General features: G+C 40.4%; 1 protein-coding gene across 2 annotated transcripts in view; it reads left to right on the forward strand.

Annotated features, from left to right (window-relative positions):
• The window catches only part of BRAF (B-Raf proto-oncogene, serine/threonine kinase), a 79,927-nt gene extending 66,826 nt beyond the window's left edge, over positions 1-13,101 (forward strand). For both annotated transcript variants that reach the window (XM_039570908.1, XM_039570907.1), the window contains 3 exons: positions 1,772-1,906; positions 2,759-2,912; positions 8,544-13,101. In XM_039570908.1, the coding sequence (XP_039426842.1) occupies positions 1,772-1,906; positions 2,759-2,912; positions 8,544-8,566 (312 nt within the window). In that variant the 3' untranslated portion in view covers positions 8,567-13,101. The remainder of the gene's footprint in view (positions 1-1,771; positions 1,907-2,758; positions 2,913-8,543) is intronic.
• Positions 13,102-16,720: the final 3,619 nt, after the last annotated feature.

Consider the following 16,720-nt stretch of genomic DNA (forward strand, 5'->3'; position numbering starts at 1 on the left):
TAATTTTTTTTTTTCTTTCTTGTAATTTTGGTTTTGCCTTTTGAAAGAAAGGAGACGTCTGGATTCCTGGCCAGATGGATCCAGCCTTCTAAAAACAGTATTTGGCCTTGTTTAGCTTTTACCTTTTGAGATCTGAAAGATGAACCCAGTGATGTGGGTGCTTACAGGGAAGTGCTGAAACAAATCTTAAAATGCAAGTGAAGCCAACATATAAGATGTGATCTAATATCTTGAGTTTTGTCACTCCTTGTCTATTATCTGAGAAGTTGTGAATATTCTTCACTCTCTGGTGCATCTACATAAGCTACTATGACACAACCAAGCTTCTTAGTGAGCAAAGTGTCATTCTTGTTATACCTCAGAGTGTTTCTCTCACTTTAACAGATTTTTCTAGACTGTTCTTGTAGTGATACTCTCTTTTCTCTGGTTTAAAATAAAAGATTAGCCCCTATATTATTTGTAAAGAAACTATTTAAAACATAAACAGTAATGAATTTTGAATAATTTCAACTTGTACCATTATTTAGAAAATACTAGCTGCTAGATAATGGTAAGTCTGATTCCAGTAGAGGTAAGGGATGCAGTACACAAGTCTCTACTACAAAATCCTGCTCTGGCACGTGGGGATTTCTAAAGAAACCATATGGGAGTTTTCTGTTCCTCCTTGATGCCAGCACAGATGCGACTGAAGCAGAAAGTTAAAAAAGGACTAGGATTGTGTTAGTATAAATAACGTGTACAGCATGCTTGAGATGTGAGGGTTTTCTGTTGGTGTTTTTTTTCCCTAGTGTCAAGGTATGAAATAGTTACACTTCATTAGATAGAAGGTGTGGTATACCTGCTGGGTCTGAGTACTCAGAAAAGGCAGTGATTACTGCTGCAGCATGAATGGGTCTATGATTAGCTGGTTTGGGAGGGCTTTTTAGTGTCAGTGCTACTGCAGTACTCAAACCACGTTACAATTGACCTTGGCTTGACATAATGATGTTTGATGGTTTTTTATATATACAAGAGATGATTAACCATATTTGTTTTGTTTTCCTGCTTCCTATCTTTGTTGTTTACTTTGTTTTATGCTTAAGTTTTATCCTTAGGTGAAATATAACATGGCCTTCCATGTTCGAAGAATTACTGTAAAAATACCAAGCCTGTCTGTCTCCTCTTCTACAGAGAAGAGGCAGTTTCTCTTTTTCTTTTGTGGGTTTTTTTTTTTTCTATTTTTTTGTGGAAGTGGGGGAGGTGGTCAGATGTCAAGAATAAGCTTTTGTGTTGGAAAAGTATACGATGGAATTAATTCTCAGAAGGTGAAGGGTTTTAATATCCGAAGTCCATGTGTTTCTTAAAATACCTTTCAATGTGAAGTTGTTGTTGATTTGTAATATAAAACAGAATATTTCTTTTTACAGAATCTTTATTTTTAGACATTCTGTTGCTGCCACAGAGTTGCTTATTCTTGTTTTTGTCAGTTTTTGATACCATAGAACCATTCCTTAGATGGTTATTGCTATAAATGGTAACCATTTACTAGTGTTCAAGTTTCACAGAAATCTCCCTGAGGAGGAGGAAAGATCTGATTTTTTTTCTCTGTACTGAATAGGTTAGCAAGGATTACTCTAAGAAATTTGTCAATTCCAATACCAGATAATGCTTCCTGGGAGCAGAAAGCTTGCTGCTGCAGCTGAAATAGTCTAGCAAAATGTTCACCTTTTGTTACTGTTTATTTTATCAACTCAGCTTCTTCCTCTTTCATCTTTTTTCCCCTTAAATAAAGATAATTTTTATGGTGGGACGAGGATACCTATCTCCAGACCTCAGCAAAGTACGGAGCAACTGTCCAAAAGCTATGAAGAGACTAATGGCAGAATGCTTAAAAAAGAAAAGAGATGAGAGACCCCTTTTTCCACAGGTGAGAAATGTTCCTCTTTAGCTTTCAACAGACTTTACAATTCAAAGTTGTGAACTCACTGGCCAGTGAAAAATTTTTTTTGATTAGTGCTATAGCAGGATTTCATAAGAGCACTGGTTCGGTACCTGGTTAGTTCTGTTTAATTAGAAATGCTCATTTTAATTTCAAAATGCAGGTATTAAAATGACCTGTGTATTTGGAAAAGTATTTACATGTTGGAGAAAGTTTCAGCTGGGAGATAATGGAAGTAATAGTCACAGTTAGACACACAAATTAGTACTTGGTATATGTGCTCAGAAATGTGTACACTGCCCTCGTTGCTCTCCCCCAAGTTTCATGAGGGGAAACCGATAGTTTTGCCACAAAACTTGATTTTTATCATGCCTGCTGAGGAAGGTTTGGGTTGAAAAAGCTTGAGGAGGAGGAGGGCAGTAATCTGATTTTTTCTGTTTTAAATGTAACCAAATCGTTTTCGAAAGATAAGGAGCTCCCCCTGCTGACTTTGCGGTGAATGTTATTAAGCAAAATGCTGCCGGGGCTGGGTTTGTTTGCAGCAGTGGCAGGTACGGGTACTAGGGCACAGACAAGGAGCCCAGTAAAAAGCAAGGGTTTTCACTGTGCTTAGAGGGAATCGGTGTATCTTTATAAACGGGGAAATTCCCCAACTGTCCTTTTTAACTTCCTTAGAATATAAACATCAAGAGTGCAGTGCAAAAAGCTGTATTTGAAAAATTCTTTTTTTAGTATGTGTTTAAATATTTTTCTGTAGTGAATTGATATTGTGCCTTTGGTTTTAAGAGAGAGTTACATCTTTGGAACACCAGGTTTGATCACTTATTTTCTATGTTTTAGATTCTTGCCTCCATTGAGCTTCTGGCCCGGTCATTGCCAAAAATTCACCGCAGTGCATCTGAGCCCTCATTGAACCGAGCTGGCTTCCAGACAGAGGATTTTAGTCTATATGCTTGTGCTTCTCCAAAAACACCCATCCAAGCAGGGGGATACGGTGGGTTTCCAGTGCACTGAAACAAAATGTGAAAGCATGTGCCTGTGTGTCCGTGTGCTGGTGTGTCCTGTGAATGCAAGGTGCTTTTTCTCAGTTCCTACCAGCTCCAATTCTAAGGTTTACTGAGGGAACAAAGACTCACTTCCGAACACTGGGCATTGAATGTTCCCAGCACAGAGTCTGTGTTGGTAACGAGTGCCCTGGGAACAGCTGGCACAAGAAGAACTGTAATGTCACATAAGAGACATGGGAAAAGTCACTTCAAAAAAAGCAAAAATCTTCTTAAGGTCATCAGGTGTCATTTTTGCCTAGTTTATTGATTGGAATTAGTTACTCAGGAGTGTATTTGATTTTAATCTACTCGAGCTGTGGTGGTGTGTTGTTTTGGGTTTTGGTTTTTTTTTTTACTTCAGTTGAGGTCATTATATTTGAGCAATAAGCTTTAGATTCTTCATTTCATAGTGCTACTCATGTGGGAAACACTTGGAAAAATAAACTTAGCTTCAAAGCTGAACACAGCCAAAACTTTATTGTGGTCAGCAGAAGTAAGCAGATACAACACAGAATCCAAAGAAAGCCCTGAATTACATGTGACTCTTATCTTGAAAGTTGAAGTTTAAATTAGTGCTGTTCAGGGAACATCTCTTCCCGCAGAAGAGTGGTGAATGGGTTGGGGTTTTCTTATGTTACATTTTTCCCTAAGTGTTCTGACCTGCTATAGTTTAGACCATCTCCAAATGTTCTGTTACAATGCAACACAGAAGAGATTCTGAATCCACTTTTGCCAAGCTGCAAGGCTATTACTGGTAATGGTGCCTGTATCCTTCAATTAGCACGGATTTCAAAATTTAAAAAAACATTTTAAATCTCAAGCATGACCAAATGCTTTAAGAAAAAAATGCTGCTAACACCTGTAATAGGAAAAGATGATTTGAAAAAACAGTTTTGTTCATGGAAATCAGTGTTATACCACGAATTTTGTTAAGATGAAAGGTGTTAATTATTTTAATATTGTTAAGAATACACTGAACATGCTTCTCTTCGGTGACAAATTGATTTTCTCACTTCCATGTAAAAGCTGCTAGTTTGACTAGGCAGAAGTGAATCAGTTAGACTAGATATCTAATTGAGAAAGTTAGATACCTTACCAAAATCCTGCCAGCTCACTTTGGAGACTGTATTTTTCTCTGAAGCATTGCTCAGAAACAAGTGCGTCAGAGTAGTGGTTCAGGTTATATCAGCCTTTAATGTCAGATACAAAAAAAAAGATGTACTGACAGTGTTCTTGCATGTTTTGAGATGAGATATGTGGTTTTACTTGGATTAAGCTGCTGAACTGTTAATTTTCACAGATTACTCTGCATTAGAAACAATCTATTGCTGCTCTTGTTAGGACTTCAAGGGCCAGGATTGTTCATAGTGGCTTCTGATTTACATACTCGTGGAGAAGTTTGCATGTTGCTAGCAATACGTTTTTGAAATAGATCAGGAATTCCAAAATGTTTTGGTTTTCTGCTGTCTGGCAGCTGAGCCTTTTAAAATGGGAAGCAGAGTTAGCTTGAAGAGGTATAGGCAATTTTTACATTTTCTGGATGGATTATAATGGTCTTTTTGGCTTCTGCAGTTTGAATAGTTTGGGAACTAACTTTTCTCATTTTCTTAGTCAAGAAAATTTAGCTGTTGAAATCTCTCTCTATGGAAATAGTTCTGGAGGACAGAAGTTGTTATTGTTACAGAAAATCTGTTTCCCATGTTCCTGGTAGCTTCACTTCATTTTGGCAGGCTTACCTTAAAATGAAAACAGGGCTTAAGTGTTGTTTTCCTCTCTCATTCTTTATGTATCTATTCTGGCAGTGATGAGGAGTGCTTCCAAAGCTGTGGGGCATGGTACTCAGTACAGAGCAACAGGATGCTACTGGGTCTCCTGCAGAATCTAGAAATGGGGCATCCCACGCAGAAAAGTCTTAACCACACAGGGAGTTGCAGAGAGTGCAGAACCATCACCATTGCCCTGCCCATGCTTATTCTTTTTCAGGTCTGCCAGATCAGTTCAAACCAGTTATTCCTCGGAGTAGTGCTATCCTTCTTGTTGTGAAGATTGTTCATCTGTGCTTTAGGAGCTACAGTTATAGGGGGGGAAAGTGCTTCCATCCTTAGGCACGTTTGGCCCCATTTCTGCTGTATGGTCAGTGCATTCTTCCTGTGTCACCTGTTCTTACACACTGAGCATTTTGGGGTCCGTGGCCATCATGTGATCTTAGCTTCTCCCTAAACATTTTATGGAGCCTAAAAGGAGGCTGTGTTTTGTGGATCATTAACTTTATCTGACAGAGAGGCATTTAGAGGCCTCATTTCTGTAAGTTGTAATTGCTGCTTCAGTGAGATTTGGGAGTATCTGTGGGGTGAAGATGCCTAACTACACCTGTGGATTTGGGTCAGAGTTCTTAAAAGTGCTACTCAGCTGTATTGTTTAGAAACAGATACCTTTTGGTTCAGAAAACAGGCCTGTAGGATCCTAGGTTTTTCTAGAGGAGTAATTTATACTAGGTGAGATTCCTTTTTATTTTACTTCCCTATATATCAGTAGAGAAACAAAATCTGTCTTGGTATCTTCAACAGGTTTCAAAATTTTACTTACCCAGTGGATAGTATCCATACTAAAGATGAGCACAAGGTCCAACAGAAAACTACCTCTTTTTTTTTTTTTTTTTTTTCTGTGTCTGTGAATGTGATGCAGGCATGGTGTTGGAATTTGGTGTTTCCCTTCGGGAAGTCAGTCAGTCTCTACTTCAGTAGATAAGGCTGGCACAGGCCTGGAAGGGAACCATTCTTCTCCTTATGATTCTTCTGAGAAACATGGCATCTACCCCAGGATAAGGAGTACAGTTATGATGTGTGTATACCTTAGTAACCTCATGAATTTAGGTAACTTACAAATTTGTGAGAGTACAGGATGGTAGCTGCATTTTAAATCCTTCCAGGAATCGGGGGCAACAGGTTCACTCAGAACATGCCCTTGTTAATATATAGTTGGAGGCAACGTGAAAGATCTTGATCATCTTTTTAGTACTGATTTTTTGAAAGTGTGCATTTAAAATAGTTTCCACTTGCTCTGCATGAGATGAGCATGAAAAGACTGTAGTAGCTGACTTGAAAGGCATTTATAAGAAGTGTGTATTTTCAGATGCTATCCATTCTTTGGAAAGGAACTGCTTTGCTACCAGTCAAAGCAAGTATGTAGTTCTGCTTGATAAAAAAGCACCTCAGATATCTGGCTCACAATGAATATAAATATCTGGGGTTTTTTCACGTAGCAAGTTGCTAAGCATGTGGTTTCATAGCTTGATGTGGATAGGTATAGCCATGTACATACCTCACCTAGGGAAAGCTGTCACTGGCAAGTGCATTTTATACATGTTCAACCTACATAATCCCCTTATTAGATGACCATGTTACCTATTTTGGTCTCCTGTTGATTTGAGATCAGATTGACACTGCAATTTTGAAAGGGAGATTTAGCATTAGCTTGTCAAAGAAAATGTATTTGCTAAGGTTTCATTTAAATGGCAGGAAAGTCTGAAAATTACCTTTTTAAAGCTACCATTCTATCTCAAATAATTCTTTACTTCTGGTGCTGTTTTTCCATTGCCCTTTCCCAATTAAAGGTTCATCTTTTTTTTTTTTTTTTCTGAAATCCCTATATGACTATTAAAATCTGAATTATTACCAGAAATGGGCAGAAGGACAAGATGAGTAATGAGGGAGCAATCTCTTGTTTATAAATTGATCTTTAATCAGCAGTTTAGAAAGGCAGACTGAAAAATAAATTAAATAGAGCATGTTTTGAAAGTGCAGCTAAGCATGAATGTCACACTTAAAAATTGGCCTCACAGGCAATACTTGATGACTTTTTTGTCCTTCTCTTAAAAGAAAACATGTACAAAACTTGAGGTGTTTCTAGAAGATACTGTGAAGAGAATTGGAAGGTCAGTGAAATGTAGCAGAAGGAAGCAAGGAAAAATGATCCTATATTTAGAGTATTTAGAGCAGGAGTTTCATCTGTTGGTGGAACTAGTAAAATAGGCAATTAGATCCATCATGAAGCTTTTATTCTACTGTTGTTATAACTTAAGCCTGCCATCACAGTCTATAAAGACACACAGAGGTTGACGTCTATCACAACTCCCTGTGCCACCCTTACTTTGGACTTCAGGTGTACTCCCTTCTCATTTCCTACAAGACACAGTCCTTTCCCTGCTTTCTTGAAGTTCCCTTAGAACTGGGTCAGTTGTTCCTCCCAGGCCTTTTAGATGCCTTCCCCCTCCTAGTGCAGACTGCTGACTGCTCTTCTTGGTTCTCCTCTTTGTAGAGGCAAGGCATTCCACAGAATTAATGCTATAAGCCTAGAATTTTGTTTGCAGGGATGTTTCTCTTTTGTTTCCAATATTCAGAATAAGAATCTTGAGAAAAAACAAAGCCAACAATACAGTCACTCTTGAAAAGATGGAAGGACACCAGATAGGGAGCAGCTGTTTGAATGTAATGGCTTTCAATACACTTGTGTTGAACAGAACAAAGGCTCTCTTATGTCTGCTTATCATTCCTTCAGTATGGAGAAAGCTCAGAGAAGTGCTGTCAAGAAAGTGGCATAAACTAACCCAAAATGCATATGAAGCCCAACATGGGAAAGTTATATGTATGTTTCTTTTCTTTTTCCTGAGTCCTTTTGATTATGCTTAGTTAGACATCCCTCACTAAAAATCCTATAGAATACAATTTCTTTGTGGGTGGCAGGGAAATTTCTTTTATTAAAGTATAGTATTAAGAGGATTAATACCTTAGACTCAGCTTCTCTTCAGTCTCTGTCAGACTCCTTAAAGACTTTGGGCAGCAGTTTTACTCTGTGCCATAGTTGCATCCCCTCAGAAGTGGGGCTACAAGTCTGTCTCACGGCATGGTGCCACTAAATAAATTATGTAGGATTTCAGGACATCATCACATGTGAAAGCACTGCGTATGATTATTCAGTAATTCTGAAGGAAGCATGGAGTTGCTTTGTTATGTTCCATGTTAGTGAGGCCTAATTTCTGGTCTGGGATTGAGTAGACAATTTTTACATTTCTCTCAGTAGGTTGCTATGTTGGTCTCTAAACCAAATCCTAGCACTCTGTAACACTGGTTTTCTATTCAGGCGCTTTACTTTATACAGTCTTTAAAGCGTAATGGATGTGTCATGTAGTTCTTTGTTATTAAAGTAGTTTTACAACGGACCAGAAACTAGTTTGCAGTTGGATGCATTTATTGAAACTGTTGCTTCTCAGGAGGACATATGTGCAATAAGGAATCTAACGTAAAATTAAGCTGACACGTTTAATTTTCTAAATGCATGATGACTTAGACTTTGCTTGAACTTTCACTTTCTTGGGAAGAATGGGTATGGCTTGCTTTCAAGAAATCCTTTGTTGGTTAAATATGCTGGGTCTGTATTCAATGTTCTCTCACTGTGTATTCTCTTGTGCTTTAATTTTAACAGTTTGCATTTTTTAACATCTTTTATATTCAACCTGATGTTCAACTAGTCTAGTAACTGAAATCACCTTTTTAAACCAAGCTCTTGTCCTCCCTCTACAGGAGAATTTGCAGCGTTCAAGTAGCCACAGCACCATGGCAGCACCCACTCTGTTATTTAAGTCTTGTGTTCCTACAGTTTCTTAACATCAAAACTCCATTCTGCTCCGCAAAACCTAAAGTAATTTAGAAAAGATATCCATAAGCTTAAAAGTGGAGCAGAATGGAACTGCCAGTCCAACACAATGGGAAAAAGTACCTTTTTGGGAACCAGAGTCCTCTGCTGCCAGTGTTTCTCCTTCAACACAAACCACCACGTGCATTCGGAGACCCGCAGTGGCTGCCTGTGCCGTTGGCCTCATTCCCAGGAGAGAGGAGAGGGCGCTCGTGGTGTGCCTGTGGTGCTCGGGCGTGAGGGGATGGAGCTGCTGCTGCTGCTGCAACTTAGGAGACTTGCTTTGGATGGTCTGCCAGTCGGCTTTCTCCCTCTAACAGTGTAACCATCAGAGGCTGAACGTCTGATGAGTGCTAATTTCAGAGAATCATTTTCCATTCTGATCCTTTTTTTCCTGGTGTACTTACTGATTTATGGACAACGCAGTATCCCCTTTTCACTGTATTACAGTGTCAAACACCTCAATCTGTGTATATTACTGGGTTTTATTCCTTTAAAATTAAGTGTGGGGCAGTGGGAGCTGGAGATGTTATTCTGAAGGCAGAGAGGTTCATCTGAAGGAAAAGGGGATGCTGCCACACCTCTTCTTCAGATTTACTTTACCACTTCTTAAAAAGAACAAACAACAACCACCATCCTTAACTTTTTTCCTTTTCCAGTATTTTCTTGGTGTGTGCATATACATCTTATTGAAGGATTAGGTCAATCCTTCTTTTGTTGGTCCAGCAACAAACTGAAGTTTAAAAAAAATGTAGCGAGATTGTCCTCTCTTTTATTTTTTTTTGTATCATATGATACAATGTATTTATCAAAGATGCTACTGCAGCATGTAAAGTCTGTAGAAATCCTCATACAGACTGTGAATCGTGTATGTACCTACTTTAAAAGTTTTATTTTAAAAGAGGGTGCAGGTTAATGCCAGGTACCTTACTAATATGTAATGTTTTCATAAATGAGGAAAAAAGTTCTCAGGTTGAATTGAATACAAATACAAACCCCCCTAGAATTAGACATTCCAAAAATTATGTTTTGGTACTTTCAAGAGCTTTTTTAAAGGATTTTTATCCTGTTAACTAAACGTCCTCTGATAAGTGTGTGTGTAAATGTGGAGCATCTTGTCCTAATGGCAAGTTGTTAGACCAAAACAAAACGGTACTTGCTGGATCCACGCTGACTACTCCTCCTCTCATTGCTTTCCTCCCTCTCATCTCTTCCCTTCTGTTTGTCTTTCCCTTCTGTACACTTTGCAAACGAGGGTGAAGGTGGCGGTATCTCCATTAGAGAGTTTGTTTTCCTGTCCTCCAGTTCTGGTTTTCAAATGGTAGGTAGCTTTTTGACAAGTTACCCAGTCAGGGAAAACAATAAGTCATAAAGTTCTGCACATCATTTACCTCTAGTAGAATATCTCGTGATGTGATCTGTTTGCAGAGTTCTCTGGTATGTGGTATTACCTGTAAATTATTTGTACAGAGGCAAGGCAGACCACATTGGAAAGAAACTCAAGCTCAGACAGAAGTTTCCAGAATTTGATTTGTATCAGCCCTGTACCACTCCAGGTGAGGCAGGAGAACTGACCCCCCTCTAGCAGGGAGGTTCTCGCTGGGAGGAGGTGGGGAGTGTTTAACAAAATCATCACAAATAAATGAAGGAGTTAAATGTGTGTGAATGTGGTGTCCATGCTAAACATGGATTTACCAAGTGAGGATGCTGTCCTTCCCTGCCTAGGGAAAGTTGGACTGTTCCTGTCTGCAGAAGGTTGCTCCCAGATGAAGGGAGAAAAGCACATTGAAAGTAGAAGGTGCTTTTAATACCCTGGAATTTTGCGGTGTTGCTGGTAGTCTGTTACGTTTTCAGTAAATATTTACTGGGGCTATAGGGACCGGACTAATCTGAAGTGGGAATTAAAACTGAAATACTGTGTATTCATATTAATTCCACAAACATTAGCAAGATAGCAATAGTGAATGACTTAATAGTCACTACAAGAATGAAGTGATTCATGTTGGTACATGAATAGAATTGATTTTGTGTACAGGACTCATTTTAAAAACAAAGGGAAAAAAAAAGCACAAATTCTTTTCTTGTCTGCTGTGGGTCTTCAGATGCTGTAAGGTTTTTTCCTTATTGAGATTGGCAGGAATTTAAAACGTAGCAATAGCCACTTTCCAGTGTGGAGAAGCTGATGCACGAGCAGTGCTGTGCAGATGGTGCAGTCAGAGTGCTCCCTGGTGATCATCTGAGGCCAGTGCCTGGGAGGTGGAGGGAGCCTGGAGCCACTGGTGTCAGCAGGCAGGTGAGAGCATTTACCAGATACAGGCTCCCGGAGGAGGAAGCAGTCACTGCTTCTCCTTTCACCCCGTGCTTGGCTCCAGCCCTTCTGTGGGCTGTGGCCGCAGTTGTACGTGTCGGGGATACTGGGGTAAATGTTCTCTCGAAAGAACAGAGCAAGTACGGACAGGTGGTTCAACACTCCTTTGTTTCACAGAGCTTCTTGAAAGCCCTTGTTTCCTTCCACAAAGTCATGCTGGCAGAAGATTTGCTGTTAGGAACTTCATTCTATCTTTGCTTAAAATGATCTTACTTTGGTGAAGATTCATTACCATTAGTCTACAATATGCTTCTTGAGCCCATAGGAAAAGCACAAGGAAAATTGCTATCCTTGTCCATGCAAAGCACTTTATAAGTAACACATGATCTCTGGGGGTTTTTTTATTGGGGTTGGTTTGTTTGGAGTTTTGTTTTTCTGTTTTGTTTCTGGTTTTGTTTTATTTCTTTTCCCTGAGGAATGTGCAAGTTGTTTGGCTGCTGTTTAGAGAAGTCCTTTCAGGATGCATTTCTACTGGTTTTCTCTGTTTGTTTGTTTGTTTGTTTGTTTCCCTCCAGATAGCTGTAGTAATGTGTGTTTGTCTGTAAGAGTTCCCAGGTAATGCTCATGCAAAACTTTGGAAGAAATGTGGTTTGTAAATAATTGGGATTATTTTTGGTTTTATCTTTTCCTTCAGGAGTTTTTTCTGGATGTCTTGCATGCCATCAGAACCAGTCTTAAAGATGCCCTGTAGATGTTTAGTGAATGGGGAAACAAAAATAGATGAGAAATGAGTACTCTCTGTAGCAGTGGGATGAAGGAAGTAAACTGAAATGACCAATACGTTCATGCCTGTTACCCCAAATTCCTTAAGCTTCTTTGAGGTGTCCCAACCACAAGCACATGCCATAACATGGAAATGTGAGTGCATATTTTGTGTGCACATGTTGGGACAAACTTCTAGAGAGTCATACTGCTTATTTTAGCTCCACAGTATCTTGTATTTCATAATCATTTGCAAAAGTACCAGTATCCAGTCCCAGCTATTCATGTCTTTATCAGCCAGGCACAGACCTTCCCCTCTGCCTCTCCTTTTCCATTCAGTTGACAGAGGCCTGTTACCTGTTACACCTTCCTGATCAATATGTGTTTGCTTCCTCTGGCATATTTGCCAGAACTGCAACATTGTGAAGGAGCTCAAACCAAATGGGAGGAATATACAGGCCAGGTTACTTTGAAAGTAATTTCTGTGTCAATTAAGTCCTACATGGCCCCAGATACAATTAGCCCAGTCATTTCTTTTTTTTGCTAAACTCATGCAAGTCATTAAATGAATCCTCTTCTGGTTTTTATGCTTACCCAAAATAATCTTTTCTTGTACTTGAATGCTCTAGCAGCTGATGATGATGCAGAATGTTTGAGAACAAACACTGCCATTTTACAATGGCATCTTAGCATCGCTTGGATTAGTATGTGCTCATTAGAGGCAGAATTTGGCCTTTGTGACATAAAATTAGTGAAATTTTGATTGTTGATAAATACCATGTCTTTCCATAAATGCCCAAACTGGGGGAAAAGTACCCTGAAGATCACACATAAATAGCTTTTCTTCTGTGCTTGCCTGGTGATATAAATGCATCCAGCATTTTACAGAAGGCTGAGGGAAGCCAGATCCCCAGATGCCTCGCAAACAAGTACCAATTGAAGCTTCGATATCTGGAGGGGCTAAATTTAGGGAAGAAGCATGTGGACATTTCAGACTTTTGCAGCCTCTAGATTTCATTCCCTTCTTGACTGTGAGTGCAGCGTGTGTAGCACAAACTCTTCATAGTACTGTAGACAGCATGTCCTCTGTTGATAAAATGTATCACCAGTAGCACAGTGGGACAGGCAAAGCTTCTAGGTACAGTCAAGTTAAAAAGCAGCTGCGTGAGTGGACTCCTACGGCATCACTCTGAAGGTGCTGAGTTGTTCTGGTTTTCTGTGATGCATTTTACATAGAAGTTTATGAAACAAACTTTGTTTACTGCAGGCTTGTTACTGTGCATTTGCACTTGGTGTTTGTTTTGGCATGCATCTGAAATACCTTTCTTCGCTGCTTCATTACTTCATACCAACTTCATACCCACCATATGAAGTTTAACAAGGGCAAGTCCCGGATTCTGCACCTGGGATGGGTAACCCTGGTTGTGTGTATAGACTGGGGAATGAGAGGCTGGAGAGCACAAAGGGACCTGGGGGTCCTGGTCAGTGGCAAGTTGAACATGAGTCAGCAGTGCCCTGGCAGCCAGGAGGGCCAACCCTGTCCTGGGGGGCATCAGGCACAGCATCACCAGCCGGGCAAGGGAGGGGATTGTCCCCTCTGCTCTGCACTGGGGCGGCCTCACCTCCAGTGCTGGGGGCAGTTTTGGGTGCCACAGTATAAGATATAGAGCTGTTAGAGAGTGTCCAGAGAAGGCCTTGAGGATGCTGAAGGGTGTGGAGGGGAAGCTGTATGAGGAGCGACTGAGGTCACTTGGTCTGTTCAGGCTGGAGAAGATGAGACTGAGGGGAGACCTCATTGTAGTTAACACCTTCCTCATGAGGGGAAGAGTAGGAGCAGATTCTGATCCCTTTTCTGTGGTGATCAATGACAGGACCCAAGGGAATGGCCTGAAGTTGCATCAGAGGATGTTTAGGTTGAATATCAGGAAAAGATTCTTCATCCAGGGCATGGTTGTACACTGGAACAGGCTTCCCAGGCCAGTGGTCACAGCACCAATTGGGCCTGACAGAGTTCAAGAAGCATTTGGACAATGCTCTCAGGCACATGGGATGATTCTTGGGGTGTCCTGTGCAGGGCCAGGAGCTGGACTTTGATGACCCTTGTGGGTCCCTTCCAACTTACCATACTCTATGATGCTATGATTCTTACCTAATAAATTATCAGAAGAGCAGAGCCAGGTTGTTAAAATGAAAAAGGTTGCATTTAAGTTTCAAGGATGCTAACACAGAAGCTACTAAGTCAGCACGGTGACAGCAGTAACTACAAGCCTGTGGAAGGAGGAAGCTTTAAAAGCTGCAGAATACAGACTACACCGAGAATGAACGCAGATGAAAACTAACATCTCTCTTTGGTTTAGAAAAGAGAGTTACTGAGACCCTCTGTTCAATGGTTTACATAGGGATCCCCCAAACCAGATTTTGTAGTTTGCCAAATGCTCATGTGCCTTTGCAACCTTAAAAAGTACAATGGAATGTAAACCAGGTGCTTTGTAACTAGAGCAGTGTCTTTGGTTTACATCTGCTGCAGTAGTTTTGTATATAGCTATCCCTGTAGGTAGGTAGTTTGGAGTTGGTCAACTCCTGTAAAGGAGCAAGGAGGGCAGAGAGCATTCCCCAAAATACCTATTAGCATTTCAAAGCTAAGAATTGAAGGGTACCAAATTTAGTTACAGCAAACCTTGCTGCTTGAAATCTGCTCTGTCAACAGTTAATGAGGTTCATTTAACTTAAAAACAAGCCCTCCTTCCTCTCCAAGGACACAGAGATCTTGTTAAAGAAAGCTCCAAAGAGGCCCAAAGTCACACTCTCATAGCATCTTGGAGTGAGATGGTAGATGAAGAATGAGAGCTAGATGAGGAGAAACTGATGACTAGTACTCATGTAATCAAAGTTCACATCTATCAGGCCAAACAATTAGTTCCTTGTCCCAGAAAATGCAGTAAGTTCTGTTTCTGGAATGTCAACAGGTTTCCTCAGTTCTTCCTTGGGCCTCTTGCAGCTGCTGTTCAGTGATCACATCCTGTTATTGCACATTAACTGTGGGAGATGGTAGGTGTCTTGTCAGCTGAGGGACAACCAGTAGGTGTGAATTTGAGTTGTTCAAATTTCAGACTGGTTACGTAGACTTCTGGCAGTACCTATGTATCAGTGTCATATTTAACCTACTTGTCCATGAAGGACAAAATAATCGGTTTGGATATTTGTGCTTTTTCAGATCTTTTCCTCTTCTTCCTTGGGGCAAGACTTTTGGCATAATTGTAAATTATGAAGTTATGTCTAAATGCACAGTTCATATGAAATATCAGACCCATTTTAATTTGGGTTTGTTCCTTTTAGAAAATAAAGCTTAAAGATGTTTTACTTAAGTTCCAGTAACTATCTGGAATCCTTCTACCTACTCCAAATTCTGCACTAAAAGTACATGTGATGGTTATTTTGTCTCTTTTTTGTTGTTGTTGGGGTTTTTTTGTTTAGGAACTTCTAAACTACCTAATACTTGCTTCATAGCATCCAGCAGCAGTGTGTTCAGCTCACCCAGCCTCCTCAACAGCCAACAGTGGCCTGTCCAGTCATTTTGTCTAGTTTGTCATGTTTGCAGCAAGCAGCTGTACTTTAGAATAAGCCTTGTGTGACATTTACTTTTGAGCAAGTAAACCACAAAAATAACTGTTTTCTTTTTTTGTTGTTTATTTGGGTTTGGAAGATGGTCAGGTTTTGTTTTGATAAATGTCATTCTGTGTTGCATTTGTGTATTCACCCTTGTTGAAGAGAAAATCCATCTGTGTGTCTGGGAGTTCAGTGGAACATTAGAAGAAATGGAGCCCATCATCTGGGCACAGATGTTGTGTCTAGGGGGAAAAACGGACCAAACTTGGGTGTTGGGTTATTTTGGGATGGTGGGGGGTTGTGAGAGCATAATTTAAATTAACTCTGTCTAAACTAAAGTGTAAGTGCAATAAATGTGCTTTTTTATTCAAAGCTGTGAACCTTTAGGAAAAAAAAACAAAAACACACAAAAAAAAATCAACCAAAAAAAAAAGCACATCATTCTTTCATGAGCCTTGTGTCCTACCTGCCTCCCCTTCCTCCCCCTGTCCACACTTCTCAACTGACAGAAACCTGACAGTGGCCAACTTGCATGTGTTGGCAACCCAAATTAACATTGCTGTTCTAATCTCATTTGTTGGGACTGGGGAAAGTCCTGCCCCTACTTCTTTTCCACTCTTGAAATCCTCTTGGGATCCAGTACTGCCCTGTGCCTCTAGAACAGGGTCTACCACTACCTGGGATGCACGAGCTAGCCCATCTGCTCTGTGGTCATCCTGACTCCAAGTGCAGTGCTCCTCCTGGCCCTCCATTCTCCAGGTGTAACCCTCCTCCCCACCTCACTCCAGGTGCAGTGATGGGTCTCCCCGGGCTGGGCAGTGACATCCTTCTGGAGCAATTGCAAAAGGAATCAGCCATCAGCTGCCTAATTGGATCCCTTTTTCCCTGCCCCAACACACATCCAGGCTGGCCACTGTTGCCTTCTGTGACTCTGCCTTGTTCTGCAGGAGCAGGTGTAGGTGTGTGTAACCTGTTGTGCATTACTTGCACTGTCTCTTTTCTTACTTGAGCACAGGCTGCTTTTCCTAGATTAGGAAAGGGGCACAGGTCTCCTGGGCTTCCCAGGAGAGCGCCATGCATTGAGCAGTGACCGAAGGGGTAGCACTCAGTGGTTGGACCCCAGGGGGGAGTAAGAGACGACTGGCTTGTTTAAAGTTTATAGATACCCAGATCTATATCCTTTAAACTTTATTATTTTTATATATAGTCAAGACAATGGCATTACCTCATAATACAGAGGCTTGTTTATGAGAGGCAAAGTACGTAATAAGGAGAGGAAAGGGAAATTTATATACAGATTTGATTTCTTTTGTTTGTTTGTTCCTTAGTGCAATGAAATGTATGTCCCACCACTTTAAACTCTGTGCTAACACATTCCTTTCAGCTGTA

This window comes from Corvus cornix, chromosome 1A (assembly GCF_000738735.6).
Source record: "Corvus cornix cornix isolate S_Up_H32 chromosome 1A, ASM73873v5, whole genome shotgun sequence".
In the NCBI taxonomy this organism is placed as follows: Eukaryota; Metazoa; Chordata; class Aves; order Passeriformes; family Corvidae; genus Corvus; species Corvus cornix.